Source organism: Brachionichthys hirsutus, chromosome 12, assembly GCF_040956055.1.
Source record: "Brachionichthys hirsutus isolate HB-005 chromosome 12, CSIRO-AGI_Bhir_v1, whole genome shotgun sequence".
In the NCBI taxonomy this organism is placed as follows: Eukaryota; Metazoa; Chordata; class Actinopteri; order Lophiiformes; family Brachionichthyidae; genus Brachionichthys; species Brachionichthys hirsutus.
The window spans coordinates 865,435-885,093 of NC_090908.1; the positions used below are offsets into that span (position 1 = coordinate 865,435).

Sequence of the window (19,659 nt, forward strand, 5' to 3'; positions counted from 1 at the left end):
ATGTGGATCAAAATACAAAATACTGAACTTGTCGCCGTGTATAACAGTGGAGATCATGAATAGAGGCACAAATTAATATTTGGTCTTCTCATTTTGCAGTAAGAATTAAATCTGAGATACTCAAACTTATATCCGGTCACAGACAACTGGCAGCTTCTTGTTTTGTCCTCCCACCAGCATGGAGACCTCCAGATACTACAGATCTGAGGTGTGAATAATAGGTGGAAGCTGTGAACCCCTACCTGGCAGGCCTGTGGAATTGGCAGAGGACATCATAGCGTTCATCTGGAATGGGCACTCTGCTTTCATTTGGGTCAATGGTGCAGAAGGGGAAGTTTTCAGCTGCAGCCTGGCTCTTTGTCAGCACATTGAAAAAGGTTGACTTCCTGAAATGAAACACCGATCCGTCTGAAAGTGTCATAGCTGAGCCTGAAACACTTCAGGAAATCATGCAAAGCTGAGGAAAAAGCTTATTCTAATTGACTGGATATTTTAGCACTTGAATCAAAAATATTGTGCCCAATCACCAGACAATCCCATAATAGATCAATCGTATATGGAATCAAGAGCAAAATGACATGTTTGAATAGATCTCAGCTGTTGAGCAGGATCAACCAAACGCCGCCCCACGTTGTGATCAGCGAGAGATTTATTTTCCGTGGCACATGCAGCTCAAGTGTTCTTCAAAATCTACAGACAATGGCAAGAGCAATAATGGCATACAATCCAGGACGTTCCATCTGTATGCTCGCACACGGTGCTTCACGTTGGAATGACGGTTTGATCAATCCTAGAGGCATGAAATGGCTCGAGATGGCTAAAGAGCAGACATTAAATCCTTACGTAAAGCTACATCGTTCCGAACTCAAAGGTCACCTTGTGGGAGAAACAGTGACGACACACAACAACACTACAAACATCATCTGCTTGGCTTGGTGGCTGGTTTTATATGACAAGACACTGAGGGCTTTGTGGATTTGGATGTAACGTAGCAGGCAGCATGGAGCAGGAACGTCTTGGAGTTTATCAAACTACTCTTACTTTATTATGATCGTTTTTTGTGAAAAGTAGAACATGCATGTTCCAAAAATTGAACCATTGAAATTCAGAGTAAATCCAGATGAAGAGCTGGTTTCATAATGTGTATTTATTTAACGTAAATAAAGCCATGTAATGTACTTTATGTACTTTATGTATGTAAACATAAAGAGAGTAGCCGCCTACTCTCGTATTACATAAGAGAGTAGGCGGATAAAAAACATCCAGATGGTAAAACAGGGCTAAAGGGAGGAGGAAATATGCTCCGTTTTTGGAGAACAGTCACTTTTAAACGTTGTCTTTTGATGTTCTACAGCTCTTTGAAGCCATGTGTTCGTCCTCCATTATGACACATATCTACGCCATAAAAAAAAGTATCGCTGGAAGCATTTTGTTGAAGTATGGGCCTCTTAAACTTTATTTAAACACAGATGACATGAAGGGCTCTTGTTGGATCTGACCCTTGGTTAGGGGGGGGGGCACATGGCTCCAGACATGAGGAATGCTCCTCAGGTTGTTGAGGACCACTCAAATATTTCTGTGACCACTCATCTATTCAGAAGGTGTCTTTTGGATGTTTTTGCATGTTATAGAGAACATGCAGTATACACGAGGAGAACGTTAAGGTGTGGGTGTGAGGGACTCTAAGCCTCTGAGCATTACACGAGGAGAACGTTAAGGTGTGGGTGTGAGGGACTCTAAGCCTCTGAGCATTACACGAGGAGAACGTTAAGGTGTGGGTGTGAGGGACTCTAAGCCTCTGAGCATTACACGAGGAGAACGTTAAGGTGTGGGTGTGATGGACTCTAAGCCTCTGAGCATTCATCCTGCCAGCTGCTTAAATCCGTCTTTAGGTGCGGTTTCATTTCTGCTGCTACGGAAGCACCTGCTGCAGTCAGGCCTGCAGTGTGAAGCGAGAAGGCAAAGAGCATTTACTCACCCAACGTTGGGGAGGCCAACAATCCCAACCTTCAGCGAGGTGCCAAACCTTCCGATCGGCGGCGGCAGCTTCGTCGCCTCGTCTCCCTTTCCCTGATAAGACAATGTGGAAACGTCTGCAGTCAGAGCACTTCATGACGAGACGCTCAACGCATGCACGGAGCGATTCCTCGTGAAAGGCACCTTCTTCGGGGCCATTTATATCTCCGACAAAGATTTTGCTGAATTCCACCAAAGCTCACAAACTCATCGGGACAAAAATCAGATTCATTGATGAAGCAGGAAGCGAAGTCCTCAAATGAGAGCAGTAGACTGGACTTTGACTGGCTTGCCCCCCCCCCGCACTCAAAATAGACCCTGCAGCCTCTAAAAATGAAAGTTGACACTGCAAGCTGGCGACATGTCCTGTGCTTCTAAATGTAGCCGTTGGTTCTATTGATGGAGGTTGACACGCTGCTGTGGGATCAATCGCATGTGAACCCGTTAGAGGTGCACGTCTTCATCCGCGGCTTGTCTGTGCTGTGACCTTCGACCTGCTGCCTCTGAACGTTTGAGTCATCCGTCGCGACAGTTGTCTAAAAAACGGCATCCACACATTTAGCCGCGCTGACATATCAAAGATATATGATATATATAACCTTAAAGTGCATGTAATAAAAGGCAAGAGAAACAAGACGCAAAAGAAGAATATATTCTATTCTCATCACCACAACATTTTCATGAGGGAGCTGCAGAATAAATGATGGGACTAGTAGAAAGCTGTAGAGAAGACCTTCATGCTTACGCCCCTTCTCCGTCACTGAGCTCATGTGTCTGCGCAGCTTCAGCATGCGACACCCTGACTCAGAGTTCCCTCCGTCCTGCTTTGAGAGAAGCAGGTGGCCACAGAATTACAACAATTAGTTAAACCTCCCCAAATAAACTTCCCTCAGCAGATATACAAATTAAAACACACAACTCCCAACTCCAGTCCGGCAGTGCGTCTGGTCTAACATGCAGAAAATGAGCCTCGAATCATCTGGATTTGAGGCAAGTGAGGCTGTAGAAAGAATTTAAATGAATAGGTCTGAATTAATCATTTATCTTTTGTTGACGGATGCACCCCCACTTAGGCCCACCACAATAGACGCAGAGCAGTTTGTTCGACCAAATAAATCATTCCCATTGTTTAAGGTACATTGATCAATCTAATGGCTTGTAATAGGCTCATAATTGCCACGGAGAAGTGCACCCAAATGGGCTCGAATTACAGATTCAACTCTAAATTCAAGCTTGAATGACAAGGCGAGATCTTGTTCTCTCCTTGTGTGCAAAGAAGCGGAATCTCTGGTGCAATATATATTTCCTTTAATATAGATTCATGAAATATAAATAAAAAATGAGAGCATCTATTGGTATATAAACATTTTGTGTATGTTGGAGATATAAATATCATGATTCCAGATTAAAAAGCGCATTATTAATATATAATACTTTGTACTATGACACACATTTTATTTTATTATTAAAGCAGCTATATAATTTAAACATGGATGCATTAATGACAGGTGAATATTAATTTACTTTAAAAATATAATAGTAAATTCAAACAAAAGACAAATGTAATGTTGATTTTATTTTATCATTTAAATACACTGAAAATAAAGCTTGAATGAATTCCGCTTCTATCTCTGCTTATAGAATAAATGCGCTCTCTGCCCAATTGTCGTGATTGCCCAAATGATTCTATTTCCTTGGTATTGGATGAGACTGATTTTCATTCACCTTGTAAAGGTTGGGGTCTCGAACAAATTGCGGCTGCAGCCTGGGTGCGTTCGTTCCCCATAATGGAGCATTACGCGCCCATTTTGAATAAAGTAACGCGCGTCCGTCGGTCAAGCCTTTCTCTGGAAAATTGCTTTAACTTTTAAAGGACGATGATTCACGTTTGGTCCATTTTACATTTTGCCATTTTAACAAGCTGCGGGTTTATTGTGTTATTAAAGGACAAACGGAACAAACTGCAGGGACGTGGCTCAAATGGGACGTCCCCGAGATTGTCCCCGAGTTAATCAGAGTGAGCGATTAGGTTGGCGTGCGGGCGTCTTATTTCAGCCAGGAGACGCGGCGCTCCTCGGGAGACGAGGGGGCGGCCTCACCGCACCGCACCGCGCCGCACCGCACCGCACCGCACCGCGCCGCACCGCGCCGCACCGCACCGCGCCGCACCGCACCGCACATGTCTTTGTTTGTTCCGGTTATGAAATACATGTACAGTATTTTAAAACACAATGACTGACAATGCAAACCGTCATTTTTAATTAACTCTTCACCTGCACTTCTGCAACTAGTAGGCTAAGCGGGGGCGGGGGGAGGGGGGGGGCGCACAAGCAAAACGCACACATTTTAGATGGCAAAAAAGCAAACTGCAGGTTGGCTGATTTAATACGCGCCTGTGATTCTTTAATTGAATTTATTTCTTCTTTTATTGGGCGGCTCGTTTATGATCAGCTGGAGAAGTCGCGTCTGCGCGTTCTGCTCTGAACTTCTCGCGTAAACTTCATCCATCTGCGAACTCCAAGTATAAACGGAGCACTTTAACATTTAGGGGGGGGGGGCACGACAGTTGTCTCCCTGCGTGGATGAGCTGTTTTTACGCACCGATAACAGCAGCGTCTCTCGGGTTAATCAGGATGCTGCGCGTTTAAACAGTGAACGCGCAGAACGCGCACGAGCTGAGTGAAACCCAGAAGGGCCACCTGAAACTACACGGTGCCCCCCCCCCCCCCCACGCGTTTAAATAACAGAACAACTTACCTCTGGGGGAACTCTCGCGTGAACTCAGATCTGCGCTCAGAGCGTGAAGCTTCTTGTGAGGAAACATAAAATCAGTGGAAGCATTTAGAAAGCCCGAAAGCGGCTCCTGTCAGGCCGAGCGGCGGCTCCGCGGCGGCTGATTGACGGCCGGGCTGTTCGCGTTCCGGCGCGCTCGGGTCTCTGATTGGCTGGCTCCGTCCCCGGTCACGGGCGCGGCCTTTAGATTGGCTGCGCGTCCTCGCCAGCTGTACTTCAAAGAACACGCTCTCTACAACTACTTAGTGTTGGGAGCTGCGAGCCGAACACCGCGACCCCCCCACCGCAGACAGACCTGGATATGGCTACGTCTATACTCGGGGTGAGTCTGGGTTTGGATTCATGCGTAAATATGCCTAAATTGGACTTGCGACTTCCTTCTGCGCCTTCGCGCTGACTTAAAGTTTTAATTTCTGTTTATTGCGGTGCCGCTTACTTTTAGGTTTCTTATTTCGGGAGTCTAAATCCTAAACACTAAGTCGGGCCTATTTATTTTTAATATATTAACTGTTTAATGCCGATAAAACATCGCCTCTGCCGGAGCTCTGCTCAAACTTTGTTCTTGTTGTGTTTTTAATATATTTTGTGTTGACAGCAAACATAAATGCTGCATTTATTCCGATTGTTTGCGGACCGTTCTGGTTTATCCTTTCAGCGTGAAGACATTAATCTCTGCTGACTTCAGACATGAAATGATTAAAGTCCTGCGGTCACGTGCTTCATCGTTAACATTTATAAGTTGGGCCTGTGTGTGTTTCAGGAAGAGCCGCGCTTTGGAACGACGCCTCTCGCTATGCTGGCTGCAACATGCAACAAAATCGGTAATAGCAGTCCTCTCACCACTCTGCCTGACTCCGGCGCTTTCTCCAAAGGTGGATTCCACCCGTGGAGGAGATCCTCCTCCAGCTGCAGCCTGGGCTCCAGCCTGCCGGGCTTCACCGTAGCGGCGAGCCGCGCGTCGACCGGCGCGTCGACCGGCGGCTCCAGCGGCAGCGCCTTCTGTCTGGCCTCCACGTCCCCGACCTCGTCCGCGTTCTCCTCAGAGTACTCCGGCCTGTTTTCCAGCTCCGCCGGCGTCGCGTCCCAAGAGGCCGGACAGTCAGCGTTCATCTCCAAAGTCCACGCGTCCGCAGAAACTCTTTACCCGCGCGTGGGGATGGCGCACCCGTACGAGTCCTGGTACAAGTCCGGCTTCCACTCGACTATCTCTGGCGACGTGGCCAACAGTGCGTCCTCGTGGTGGGACGTCCACACCAGCCCTGGGTCGTGGCTGGACGTGCAGAACCCCGCGGGGACGCTCCAGAGCTCCCTGCACGCCGGGACCCCCCCGGCCATCCACTCGCAGCTGAGCGGCTACAGCCCGGACTTCTCCTCGCTCACCCACTCCGCGTTCAGCTCCACCGGGATCGGCCCCTCCGCGTCCCACCTCCTGTCCACCGGTCAGCACCTGTTGACGCAGGAGGGCTTCAAAACGGTCATCCCCGCGTACACGGACGCGTCTGCAGCCACCGCCATGATTTCTGGGGGCACTTCTGGAATAAGCAGCTCCTCGCGGTCGTCCCGGCGCTACTCCGGCAGGGCAACGTGCGACTGCCCGAACTGCCAGGAGGCGGAGCGGCTGGGCCCCGCCGGGGCCAGCCTCCGGAGGAAGGGGCTCCACAGCTGCCACATCCCCGGCTGCGGGAAGGTCTACGGGAAGACGTCCCACCTGAAGGCGCACCTGAGGTGGCACACCGGCGAGCGGCCTTTCGTCTGCAACTGGCTTTTCTGTGGCAAAAGGTTCACCCGGTCCGACGAGCTGCAGAGACACCTGCGCACGCACACCGGCGAGAAGCGGTTCGCGTGTCCGGTGTGCAACAAGCGCTTCATGCGGAGCGACCACCTGAGCAAGCACATCAAAACGCACACGGCCGGAGGGGGGGGCAAGAAGGGCAGCGACAGCGACACCGACACCAGCAACCTGGAGACGCCGCGCTCCGAGTCCCCGGAACTCAGTCTGGACGGGCTGAACCCCAGAACCGCCGTGAAGGACCCGGGTCCGCACGACGAGCCCTGAAAGGCTCCACGGGAAACCAAACTGCACTGAAAACGGGAAGGACAAACAGGAACGGGTAGAACAGCGCGCTCCAGACGCCTCCAGACGCGCTCCAGGCGTGCGCGCGTTTCATTCATAAATCCAACAGTTTACTGTAAAGCTTCTCGAGCAGCTGGAGAATAAACCCGCTGAACTCCGGACGGCGCGACTCTCGTCTTGTATATTTTCACGTAAATGTTTTATTCCGGTTTTATTCCGGTTTTATTCGTGTTGGTATCCTGGAAATCGGGGAGTTTACTTTGGACGCACTTTGTGGATATGTACGTACGCAGCTTCTTCAACTTTGGTTAAACCTTTTATTTCTTTGCTAAAAAAAAATATATATATATAAATGTTTACCTGTATAAAGTCACACGTATAAGACTTTCATTTTATCGTAATTAAAACATCTTAAAACGTCTGTAATTGTGTGATGTAGATTTTATTTTTTTAGTTCATTTTTCATTTGGAGAGCTTGATTTATAAATTTATTTTAAAGAGTGCCGTTGGGTTTTAAATCTTAAAAATCACCTGAAATATTTTCCATATGGAATAAATCAATGTTTAATGCTGCGGAACAACATTTCATGCTCAGATGAAAAGCTTGTTAAATGCATTAATTATCGGTTTCCCTCGTGTCTTGTATTTGCGAGTTGAGATTCGTGTCTTATCAAATATCTAATTAATCTGCAAGACATCTTTTGTTCGGATTCTCTTTATCGGGGGTTTCCGGGGGGGCTTGGTGACAAAGGTCCCTGGATATTTATTCTAATTGTCCAAATTAACTGCTTTCATTTGCATCCCAATCGACGGAGCTTTTTCTCTGCGCCAGAAACCACATAGATGTTCTGGGAACAGTTCGTGCAACTATACAAAAAAAAAAGAAGGGGCAAAGAGTCACATGCAAATGCGGAGTCTGGAACGCTCCGTGCACAGAGCAGTCAAATGGTGCGTGCGTGTTATTTGAATATCAGTGGCCTGCGCTGAAAGGACTGGAGGATGCGCTCCTCACGTCTTTGTGCTTGCCCAGTGCAGCGTCCGACCCGCAGAGAGATCATTACAGCGCGGCTCCAAGGACGCGTCATCCGGACACCCTTCAGAGAGAAGAGGCTGTTCGATTGAGCAGAATGTAAAAGAGAAATTATTTCCATTTCAGCGACTTCAAGGAAACTGGAAAATAAAGACATTTAAAAATTGGGTGTTCAATATGAATGTCATATAGAAGAACAAAAAAAAAAAAACCTGATTTTAGAGGCAATATTCGGCAACTGTTGAAATATGGTCGAGATTAAAAAAATAATAACAATAAAACATTTACAAAAACAATTATTCGGGACGCGTTCAGCGAATTCCGTAATTTAAAGGATGAAACTGACTAAAAGGAAAAAATAAAATAAAAGACCAATTTAACTATTGCAATACTTGTTTTAAATATAAAGAATATTTACATTAGTAAAATAAAATGGCCTGATGGGACCAGTGGTTTCATTATTAGGCTAGACACTGGAAATAAATTCATGATCAAGTTTAACAGCCACAATTTTCCAGATTGAGAAACAAGAGTTCCGTCATCGCTGCTGCAAAGATAGACACCAATTGAATTAATAATAAAGCATTCACAGCTATGAAAGTAAAACTATGAATTAATATTGAAATTATATTTCAATATTAATTCATAAACTAACTATCAATTAATATTGAAATTCTCATTTCAATTTCCATCAGATATTCCATTTATTTATTGAAAACAGTAAACAGTATCTGAAGTTTAACATTTTAATCACAGATCTGGCCGAAGGATTACAAGTTAGTTGCAATTATAAGACAAAAATTAACTCAACACAAATATTCTGTCATGGCAACCGATGATTAAAACGAGTCCATGAAATAGTTTCTAGTTTTACAGAGACTGGGTTTGAGCCTGTCTTCTGTCGACTGCTTCCCTCTACTGGCGGAGCAGGAGAACTACGACCTATAGCTGCAGTATCAGATGCGTTTGCGTGTTGTTGGTAAACATGCTTCGTCCCATATTGTAATGAATAAAGGGTCAGCGCTTCCTCCTCCCTCCGCCTGGGCTTCTCCCCCGACTCCTTCCTCTGCCCTCTCTGCTCCTGCTCCTCCCTCCGCCTGGGCTTCTCCCCCGACTCCTTCCTCTGCCCTCTCTGCTCCTGCTCCTCCCTCCGCCTGGGCTTCTCCCCCGACTCCTTCCTCTGCCCTCTCTGCTTCTGCTCCTCCCTCCGCCTGGGCTTCTCCCCCGACTCCTTCCTCTGCCCTCTCTGCTTCTGCTCCTCCCTCCGCCTGGGCTTCTCCCCCGACTCCTTCCTCTGCCCTCTCTGCTTCTGCTCCTCCCTCCGCCTGGGCTTCTCCCCCGACTCCTTCCTCTGCCCTCTCTGCTTCTGCTCCTCCCTCCGCCTGGGCTTCTCCCCCGACTCCTTCCTCCGCCCTCTCTGCTCCTGCTCCTCCCATCTGCTGTCCTGCCCTTCCTCCCGTCTGTGCTGCTTCTGTTCCTCTCACCATCTCCACTGTGCCGCCGGTCTTTACCTCCTTCCTCCCTGCCTCTCTCACAGCTCCTACTTCCGTCCACGCCAGCCCCGGAGCTGCTCGCCCGCTGCCCGTCCCTCCTCCCTTCCTCTCCTTGTGGTTTGAACTTGTTCTCCGGACTGCGGCGTCCCCTCGCTCGTCTGTGGTCTCCACACTGCTCTTCAGGCCGTCTGCGTTTAGTGTGCGAGCTCGGTGACCTGCTCCTCTGACAGGAAGCCTTTTGACTCTTGGAGCCGTCATCCCTACGGGAATCGTTCTTCTTGTTCTTCCCTCTCTTCTGGCTCTTGAACCTGCTGTGGCTGTCTGAATCCGACCCGCCATCAGCACTGCTGCTGCTGGAAGAGTCACTGGAGCCGTCACTGCTTTCATGCTTCTTCTTGTGTTTTCTTTTGCTTTTCTTCTTCTGTTTTTTACTCTTTTTCTTCTTTTTTTCTAGGCGATCAAGTTTCCTATAAAATAGAAACACAGACATTAAAAATTCATCTTTGTAATCTAGCATGGCATTAGCAGAGAGAGCGTGTTAAAAACATAAACTGTAAAAATAAGCAATGATACTACCTGATAGAACAAATGTAAAAATGGTTAAAACATCATTAACACAGCAGGTCATTTAGCGAACTCCACACTCAAATGTATTAATGACTTATTTTCCTCGGGCTCATCCGTGAATAAATAAAGCGTTCGCTTTATAATTGGTTTGGTCTTTCACCTGAGGAGCTTCTGTTTTTGTTTTGTTGTTAAAGACTTCAGAAACTCCACCTCCGGATCGTCCTCTTCATCACTGGCAACAAATTCCTGTAAAAGTACACAGAACATGCTCCGGAACATAAATAAAGGCGAAGAACACTTGTCAATGCAAATTTGCACCAATCTAGATTAGATAAATGATTTTTAAATGAACATTGACATAACAATCCTAATAACTGTCGAATGTAGAGTATTATTCCTAATCTCGTTGTATATCCACTATGCAATGGCAATAAAGGCTTTCTATTCTATTCTATTAATATATTAATTTTCATGAAATACAGTGAGGGAGAAGGGCTTTAATGATCAGGTGTTTTCACGAGTGATTTATGAATTAGTTATTTACACTTTTTGACTATTTTTTGAAAGTATATTTGTTGTTTAATTTATTTTCTATCTTGTGGATATATCGGGTTCATTTTCTAGCAAAAATAAATAAATAAATAATAATAATTATGTAAAATATATGTTTGTTTATAATTGCAATTTTTTATTTACTTTGGAAATGTATTCAATGTATGTATGTTAGAGGAATGGCTTGTTGAGTAGTGGAGAGGGGGTAGGTTCAAAAAAAGCTAATGCTTCATCCTACTCCTTTTCGGACATGTTTTGTTTGTATTATTATTGTTAATTTGACTTTGTTATTGTTGGTTTGACTATTATCATTTTTTTCGGTTCGTTGTTTTCTATTTGTCTTTTAATTTGCATGTTCGAAATAAAGCATTCAAATCAAATCAATATACCAAACAAAGACACAGAGCTAGTCTTTCACTTGCATGCAGAGTTTTTTTGTCCCAAGTGTAGCAATAGGGGGTGCAAGACGGACAATTACCTGCGATGGATCACAAACCGTAGCATTCCTACCAAGAACACATTTTTTCAAGGCAAACCCGCTGTTTCGCATCTCCGCCATCAGCTCCGAGGGGTGCATCGACGGACCTGTTAGCACAAATCACAGCCTCAGAGTCCCGTTGATGTCGAACCATCGCCAAGCACCATCTCCGCAGTGGGGATTTCAGGGGCGGCTTTGTTAACAGAAACGGGGCATCAAATCAACTCACTCCACTTCTGGCGGAGCAAATCATACAATATCATCCTCGGCCAAAGCAGCAGTTGTGGGAATCAGAATACACGATAATTATTGTTGCCGTCTCGGGAGGAGGACCATTAGAGCACTCCACCATCACCAGCGTGCGCTGACGGGACCCTCCCGGGGTAAACATTAATACTTTACAACCCAACTCGCTGATTGCAGGACTCAGAATCAGAATCTGACCCTGAGAGGAAGGCTGTGGCCGACAAAAGCTCCCTCACAAACATCACGCAGCTCGGGTACTCAGACTCCTCCGTTTTGGATCTATTTTCACATTACTCTATTATCAAAATATCTGTGTTGTAAATTACTTTATCTACTTCAACAAAATAAACAAATATAAAATATGCATTCAAAGTCATTGCTGTCCGATTACGACATTATATTAACACTTAATTACAAGGACAGAGTTGTTAAAGAAATCTGTTATCCTGACGGCCGTTTGACGATGACTCATGTCTGGACTCTACCTGCTGCCTCCTCCGAGGCCACGGAGCTGGCGTTGATGCCCGACAGCCCAAAGAGGGGGCATTCCCTGTCCGTGTTCACGTGGCCCCATTTGTGACATTTGATGCACCTCACATTGCGTACCTGGAAAGTTAACATCAGACATTAATTACATTTTATTATGCATGCATAATTAAGTACAAATACCCAGAGTACCTTAAAATACTGGAATCATCAGAAAAATAAAAAGATTGAACTCTGGTTGTGTACACACACACGCGCAGACACACACACACGCACTTATTTCTTAGTACTTAATAAACTCACTATCTCAGTAAATATAATCACCCCGGTAACAATGGTAGAATGATTGATTAAATGAAATAAAAATGACCACATACCTGGATCCCGAATGGCTGATCTCTAATATTCATGTCATCTTTTGCATACCTACATGAGAAAAGTAAGAATAAAACAGATGCAAATGATGGAAAACCATGAGACAATATACTAAAGTTTATATACTGTATCGTCCATTTACTTCTCTCTGGGAGCAACCTTCTGCCACTCAAATTTGTACTCTTCTTCCCCTTCCTGGAAAGCCGAAACATTTGGAATGTTTTAAATGAATGAAAACTTCCGGAGAACCAACATGCAAACACAATCTCACGTAAAAAGTGTTTTCGGTGGAGTTCCTGACCTCTTTCGTTTCCTCTTTAGTGCAGGAGACAATAATGGAGAAATAAAATAAAAATAAAAGAATAAGTATTAAAACATTAAACAGTATTTGTTAAAACACTCACGCTGCTCAGATGACAAACAATTTACCTTTAGAAGCTCCAGGTGGAGCCTCGTACATAAAGTTGAGGCCATTTTTAACTCGGTCATCTCCCATCAACAACCTGGATGTGAGAGAACAACAAAAGCAATCAAAACTCTCCTTTAGAAATGTACCAAGTGGGTTTAGGGCAGGGCACCCTGAACCCCGAACCGTTTAATACCGACTCCATCTGAAACAATTAGAAATTGTAATTCTGATTCTGCCGATCAGCTCCCAAATAATGTCACAAGTTGAGTTTCAGGGTCAGAGGTGGTGACACGCAGCTTCAGACGAGGCAAGCTGACTGAACATCTTCACATATGAGATAAGCAAATCCTTTGATGCCTCACAGCCAGCAGCAGCTCATCACAACTGGGCGAGTGAAATATGACGAATTGTGTCTAATACTCAGTAAAACAGCAAACAAAAGCAAACACTGAAAGTCATTTTTTATAGCTGGATGTGCATAGATCGCTAACATTCAAAACGGGTTAGCTATCAAGGCAGTGACAGTCATATCACAATATGATGGATAAAGAATGGCTTGTATAAAAGTTTTAAAAATAAAAGTTCGGTCTGAAATAAGCATGTGGCCTGTTCAAACTCTGCCATCAAAGAACCAGAAACAAGAATTGTTATAAAACAAACAGAAAAGCAGAATCTGAATGGTGAAAACCCAAATATGGACCAACCCTTAGTGGAAGGAGGATGTTTTAACCTGCGCGTCTGACCTGTTGTTGTAAGTGTCCTGCTCTTTCAGGTACGCCTGCATAAGATCTTCTTGCTTGGTCTTCTCAAAAGTCAGTTTCTGTTCTGCTATCCATACCTGTGAGACAAACAGAGACGTACGATTGAAGCACATATCCTCCCATCTCAGTTTTAAGATTCACCTTAAAAAAAATGTTTTACTATTTATTTATTTAGGAAAAAACAAACACCAACACCCACTTTAACTGAAATGAGAGATGAGTAGTACGACAGTACAACGTGTGGCTTTGACTAGTCATCTTTCGATTAGCGATTATGTAAAGAAGTTTAAATTAAATTAAATTAAATTGTAATGGAAAACTGTGGATTGCTCATATTATGAGTGTGTTCATCTACCCTAAAGGCAAAGTCAACAAAGAGGAAAAAAAACTTACGTTTACAATGCACGATCATTTTAGATTACATTTTTACTCACGAACCACAATAAAGCAGCAAACAATTAAATTCAGGTCTTATTTTCTGCTCTCTTAATTAATTAAAACCCACAACGTTGGCGAGCTGGGCAGAAACAAGATAGCTCGCTAGCTTGCAAGCTAACAGAACACCCGACGCAGTCATAAAGTAATGCCGCAACACTCACCTTTTTGATATTCGACTTTGACGCAGGATGAAAATCCTTCTTGCACATGAAATTTGCAAATGATTTCCCCATGGCTGCAAATCAACGACTTCAGCCGGATTCCAAGCGTGAGATACTTTTATCCGACGCTAACGTTCCTGCTATTGTTGTCTTCTTCCGCTTCCGCTTCCGCTTCTTCTTCTTGTCTTTCCTGGAATTAAACAGCCTTTAAGTGAACATCTGCCCTCTTCTGGATCGGAGGACGCCAGAAAGCGCATGCAAATAATCACCGTAATCATTCGCTTGTTTTCTAAAAACTCTAAAATAATCTTGTACATGATATACGTAAACGCTGCAACGTGTATTTAATGTAATATAAGGACGCAGGAGATATCAGATTACCTTTGAAGTACAGTCACAATAAGTGACTCACAATTTCCTGAAAGAATGGAAGGAAGAGTCTTATTTTATAAAACTTGCATTCACACTGTGTAGAATACTCTACCCCAACTACAGCCATGCTAAATAAATACATTAAAATTAAATTAACACAAAAACAAACACACAAACCAGCTACGAATATTATATTCTGAATCATAGCAGAGTACAACATAATTTAGATAATAATGTCCAACACTTTCTATCTTTCCTCTAATTTCTCCAACAGTGCTCTGTCTTATTTAATATTTCCAGTAGGAATCATATTACCAGTGTTGGGAAAGTAACTAAAGTAACTAGTACCGTAACTTAAAGTAATAATATTACTTTTTACCAATAATGTGTAGTGCAACGAATTACTTTTTCATTTTGAGTAATAATATTACTTTTACTTTTTTTTCAAAAGTAATATATTACTTTTTTCACTCCGACCGGATACGGAAATGATTCGTCCTCGTCTGTTTTTAAGGTCTGTGGCGTAAACTCGATGAGTTCCGTTTGGTGTTTTGCCCGCGTTATAATATTTTGATTTTACCAACGCCAAATTTACACAAAGTAATGATAGATGGTTTCGACCTTGTGAACAATAAATGTAATAATGCTTTTTTAAGGCAGTATTTAATCAATACCTTATTTCCAAGTAGGGCAAAAAGTTCACTCACCCTCAAAGATTATAACGGTTCTGAAATTGTATCTATTCGAACAAACTACTTAAAATTCCCAATCTCCCCGAAATGCAAAGAAGTTCATTTTAAGACCATAAACAACATTTATCCATCAAATGAATTCATGAAGAGTAGATTTAAATTTGTGGTAGATAACTGTTATATTTGTAACGTAAATCTAGAAACAACAAAGCATGTGTTCTATGAATGTGAGATTGTCCAAAAGCTGTGGAAATCTCTCTATGACTTAATATCGTCCAGTTCCAGAGACATTGCTTCTTGGTCCCCTCAAGATATTCTGTTAGGAGTAATCCTCAAAGACAAAAATAGTGAGTTTTTGGTGAACAATCTTGTCATTATTACAAAGTACTATATACACAAATGTCGGTATGCTAAATCACCCCCGTCATGGCCTGCTCTTAGGAACGAGCTCTCCCTGGTACAGGTGATACTAAAACAAATAAATAATCCCCAGGCAAAAAGATTGAACACATTTATGTCAGAATTTAACCTTTCCCATACCCCTTGCTTGTAACCTTTGTTGTATTTTCCTGTATAATTTATTTTTATGTGTATTCTTGTGTTTGTTTTTGTGTTTATTTATTTTCCTTCTCATCCTTTCCTTTCTTTTGCACATTTCATTTGGATCTGGATTAGTGATTGTATATGCCTCACTGTTGGATTTACTTATATGTGTGATTTATGAAGATGTGAATGTTTGATGTAATGTCGAAGGGCGAGATCTATGCTGTGAGTTTTGTACTGTGAGTTATGTTAATAAAGTTTTGAGAAAAAAAAGAAAAAAAAAATGTGTGCGTCCACGTTATCGCGCCGAGGAGCGATTGCCCGACGTGTCGGAGGTTCCGCACGGTCACGTGACCGCTCGTTTCCGGCTCGACATGCCTTACGTGAACTGTGACGCAGCGAATTCGAAACTCACTAAAATAGAAACTGTCGTTGCTTGTAAAGGCAGGAAATCAAACGTGCTCGTTCTTCAGCTTGTGTGGCCGCGACGATATTCAAATGTTCTACATTTAGTGGCGCAGTTTGTCGGCTTTGCGTCCAGATTTGGAGCACTTGATTCGGTATTAACCTGAAGCCGCCGGTTCCGCCATGCAGCCGTCCTCCTGCGACACCTTCGTGGCTCTCCCTGCTTCCACCGGGACGCAGCGTGTGATCTTCGGTAAGAACTCCAGCAGGCCCTGCGATGAGGTCCAGGAGGTTCTGTTCTTTCCTGCCAGAGACCACGCTGCAGAGGAGACGGTGGAGGTAGGAGCCGCTGACCTTTGACCTTTGACCTTCAGTCCCACTAAACAGCCCTTCACTGAGCTCTCACGCCCCCGTGTCTTGTTCCTCTTTGTGGAAAGTGCACCTACATCGAGATCGAGCAGGTCGCCCACACCCACGCGGTCGTGCTGAGCACGCCAGCCTGGCTGTGGGGGGCAGAAATGGGGGCCAACGAGCATCAAGTGTGTATTGGAAACGAAGCGGTGTGGGGAAGAGAACCTGCTGATGGTGACGAAGCTCTTCTGGGCATGGATCTGGTCAGGTGAGCTTCTCTTTGTATTCCACGCTTGTGTCGCGTCCCAAGCAGCACCATGGGGAGTTATGTCATCGTTATGTTATTGTTATGTCATTATGTCATCGTTACGTCTTGTTATGTTATGTCATCGTTATGTCATCATGTCATAGTTATGTCATCGTTATGTCATCATGTCATAGTTATGTCATTATGTCAGTTATGTCATCGTTATGTTATATCATTGTCATTGTTATGTCATCGTTATGTCATTGTTATGTTATTATGTCATTGTCATGCCATCGCTCCAAACAGTCGGTCAGTATTTTTTCTTCCCTCGACTGAAGCTCAAGTGAAACACGAACGTGACTCTCTCTCCAGGCTCGGACTAGAGAGAGCCGATACGGCTGAGACGGCGGTGGACGTCATCACTGAGCTCCTGGAGAAACACGGCCAGGGAGGATCCTGCATGGAAGACGAGTGTGGCTTCACCTACCACAACGCCTTCCTCATCTCCGACAGGAAGGAGGCTTGGCTGCTGGAAACATCGGCAAAGTACTGGGCGGCAGAGAGAGTGGAAGGTAATCATAAGGGTAGCCATTAAAATGCAAGGCAATGGGATAGCAGGGAAAGTCCACAAAGCAACAACAACCCGTTAGCGACTTAATACGCAGTCCAGCCAGCAGCGACAAAGACCAAAGGAACGCTCGTCCTCAGCGCGAGCACAAAGCCAGACAGGTCAAAATCAGGAGGAAGCGGAACGCGAACATGTCATCTGAGCCCTTTTGAATTTGCACTGCTTCATATTATTGCCATGACGAACAGTGTTTTATCATCTTTAAATGTAGGCAGCGGAATGTTAAGAGGTTTTGAGCCACGGGTCGCATTACTTAATGATACCCACCAGAGGGCGCACACAGCACACTCCACATCCGGTACAGTAAATCCCGGCCAGAATTACTTATTACCAGATATAGTCCCTGTTTCCTCCGGACATGTCCAAATCATCAACGTCTGGTCTCTGACCGTGTCTCCGAAGGAAGACGTTTTGGAGACACGGTCTCTGACCTTGTCTCCGAAACGTCTTCCTCCGGTCCTTGTAACGGCACCCAGAAGGTGATTCAGCATCTTTACAACAATCTGAAACGGCAGATAAATAGACGATCACTCCTGAGAGCACGCCGAGCTAAATAACGGAGTCGGATGTCTCCTCTTACAATTACCTAGATGGACATCGCAACAGCTCCAATCAATACGGAATAACGACCAAGATAGACAAGGAGCACCCTGGAATGAGGGCCCACGCCCGGAGCAGGGGCTGGTGGGATGGAAAGAGTCCGTTCAACTTTGCCACGGTCTTCTCCTTCACGACCACGGCCAGAATCGAGGCGGCGCACAGCCGGTACTGCGAGGGGAAGCAGATGCTGGAGAGGAGCAGCGGTTCGTAGCGCTCGCTGTGACGTTCCCGGGTTCCTTCGGCCGTCTGCATGTGTTGCTTCTGTCTCCTGAAGGCCACATCACTGCCGAGACGATGATGGACATCCTGAGGGATAAAGACAGCGGCATCAACATGGAGGGCGTCTTCGCCACCACGGCCAGCATGGTGTCGGTGATACCCAGCGACGCCTCTTTGCCAGGGGTTCACTATTTCACAGCAACGCCAGACCCTGAAAGGTGCGAGCCGGAGACGGTGCCTGGAGCTCGTTTTGATGAAGCCACTGATGATGCAACAATCGGTCTGTTTTCACAACAGGTCCGTATTCAAACCGTTCATCTTTGTGAAGAACCTGAAGCCGCTGGCCGAGACCACTTCTCCCACGTTTGGGCCGGACGACCCCGTAAAAAAGAAGCCCCGCTTCCAGAGCAAGCCCGACCGCAGACACGAGCTGTTCCTGAAACACGAGCCGCCGGCCGCCGTGATCGAGTCCCACAAGGTTCCGGTTTCATGTCGTCACGCTGATCCAGGACCTAGCTTTGTTTGGTCGCTGTGCTGAGGAAGTGATTCTACCGTTTCTGCAGGAGAGAGGAAAGAAGATTCTGCAGCGTATGAGGAAACTGGAGGCGGAGAAGATGAGCCAGATGGAGGCGTTTCTGTCGCATGGCGTCGAGGAGCCGGACCTTCTGGTGACGCTGTTCTCTGGCGCTGTTAGAGAGGAGATGGCCATGTACAGTCAAATCTGAGCAGCGGTCTAGAGTTCAGCAAATAAAGCAGCAGGCAGGAAGACAAATTCATTTAACCCACGTTTCAGAGACGTCTGTCAAATCTGCCCAAAACTACAGGATGGAACAAATTCTGAATGAAAGAGATCAATAACATGAAAACAAATCCAGATCACACACAGCAGTAGAATCTAGCAGACACGTCTGCCTGCTTTTTATTAACATGTTTGATGAACGTCGGGGCTCTATGGAGAAGCGGGCGGAGTTCTGGAGGTTCTGTTAATCTCACTGAGACTCGATGAACATTTGAACAATAAAAACCAGAATTGATATTCAAGTGTGCGTCCTGCATTGCAACATTCATAAAAGCTTTACGGGTATACAACATAAACGGTCTTCAAGGTGACCTTCAGGTAAAGACACGACTGCTGAGAAGATTCTCTTCAGTCCACGCTTGATTCTGTATAAAACGCACGCACACACACACACACACACACACACACACACGTTTACAGATCAAAGTAATGATTAGTCATTTATCTCGGTCGACTCGGTTCCTGCCATAACATGGATCGTAGGACTTCAAACATGGCTGCCAACGGCGCAACCAACCCGACTTCAGAAAGAAATCACGCAGATGAGCCTTGAGAAGTCTCATCGGTGACGTGAAACCCGTTTCAGGCGACGGCCTCATGAAGCTCGCCGACAGAAGACACAAAGGGCGGCTACTTCAATCGGTCAAAAACAGGAAACGCAGTCGGAGTCGTTTCCTGCGTAACTCCACCGTTTTGTGCGTCCAAACCGCCGACTGATCGGAACGATGACGCCGTCTTTACTTTAAAGCAGCGATTTGTTTTTGTCTCACAATAAACGAGTTCGTAAAAACCTGAGTAAACCCTAACGTAAGGGAGGGAGGGGCCTCCGTGAGGGAGGGAGGGGCCTCCGTGAAGCAGGACGTCTGGTGAAGTAGCCTCAGATCAAGTTCTGCTCAAAGGCAGCTCATCCCAGCTAAAGCAGCA

The 19,659-nt window shown here is 45.2% G+C and overlaps 4 protein-coding genes across 5 annotated transcripts in view; 2 read left to right on the forward strand and 2 right to left on the reverse strand.

Annotated features, from left to right (window-relative positions):
* The window catches only part of LOC137902113 (obg-like ATPase 1), a 30,827-nt gene extending 28,652 nt beyond the window's left edge, over positions 1-2,175 (reverse strand). Inside the window, exons 1-3 of one of the 2 annotated variants that reach the window (XM_068746172.1) lie at positions 2,161-2,175; positions 1,979-2,064; positions 243-386 (exon numbers count right to left, since the gene is read on the reverse strand). In XM_068746172.1, the coding sequence (XP_068602273.1) occupies positions 243-386; positions 1,979-2,064; positions 2,161-2,175 (245 nt within the window). Of the gene's footprint in view, positions 1-242; positions 387-1,978; positions 2,071-2,160 lie in introns of both variants that reach the window. The other variant, XM_068746171.1, reaches the window with a different exon arrangement.
* Positions 2,176-5,110: 2,935 nt separating this feature from the next.
* On the forward strand, positions 5,111-7,288 carry sp9 (sp9 transcription factor). Its single transcript, XM_068746329.1, has 2 exons — positions 5,111-5,131; positions 5,570-7,288. The coding sequence occupies exons 1-2, from the start codon at positions 5,111-5,113 to the stop codon at positions 6,863-6,865; spliced, it is 1,317 nt and encodes a 438-aa protein (XP_068602430.1). The 3' UTR covers positions 6,866-7,288.
* Positions 7,289-8,645: 1,357 nt separating this feature from the next.
* Positions 8,646-16,187, reverse strand: cir1 (corepressor interacting with RBPJ, CIR1). The gene is made up of 11 exons (XM_068746013.1): positions 16,055-16,187; positions 13,880-14,069; positions 13,263-13,357; positions 12,540-12,613; positions 12,412-12,425; positions 12,253-12,305; positions 12,113-12,161; positions 11,735-11,855; positions 11,004-11,110; positions 10,134-10,219; positions 8,646-9,873 (listed from the first exon to the last, which is right to left on the reverse strand). The coding sequence occupies exons 2-11, from the start codon at positions 13,949-13,951 to the stop codon at positions 8,931-8,933; spliced, it is 1,614 nt and encodes a 537-aa protein (XP_068602114.1). The 5' UTR covers positions 13,952-14,069; positions 16,055-16,187; the 3' UTR covers positions 8,646-8,930.
* scrn3 (secernin 3) lies at positions 16,075-18,972 on the forward strand. Its single transcript, XM_068746014.1, has 7 exons — positions 16,075-16,230; positions 16,329-16,510; positions 16,862-17,061; positions 17,708-17,920; positions 17,992-18,154; positions 18,234-18,414; positions 18,500-18,972. Exons 1-7 carry the CDS (start codon positions 16,075-16,077, stop codon positions 18,659-18,661), a joined length of 1,257 nt encoding a protein of 418 aa, XP_068602115.1. The 3' UTR covers positions 18,662-18,972.
* The last annotated feature ends 687 nt before the right edge of the window (positions 18,973-19,659 follow it).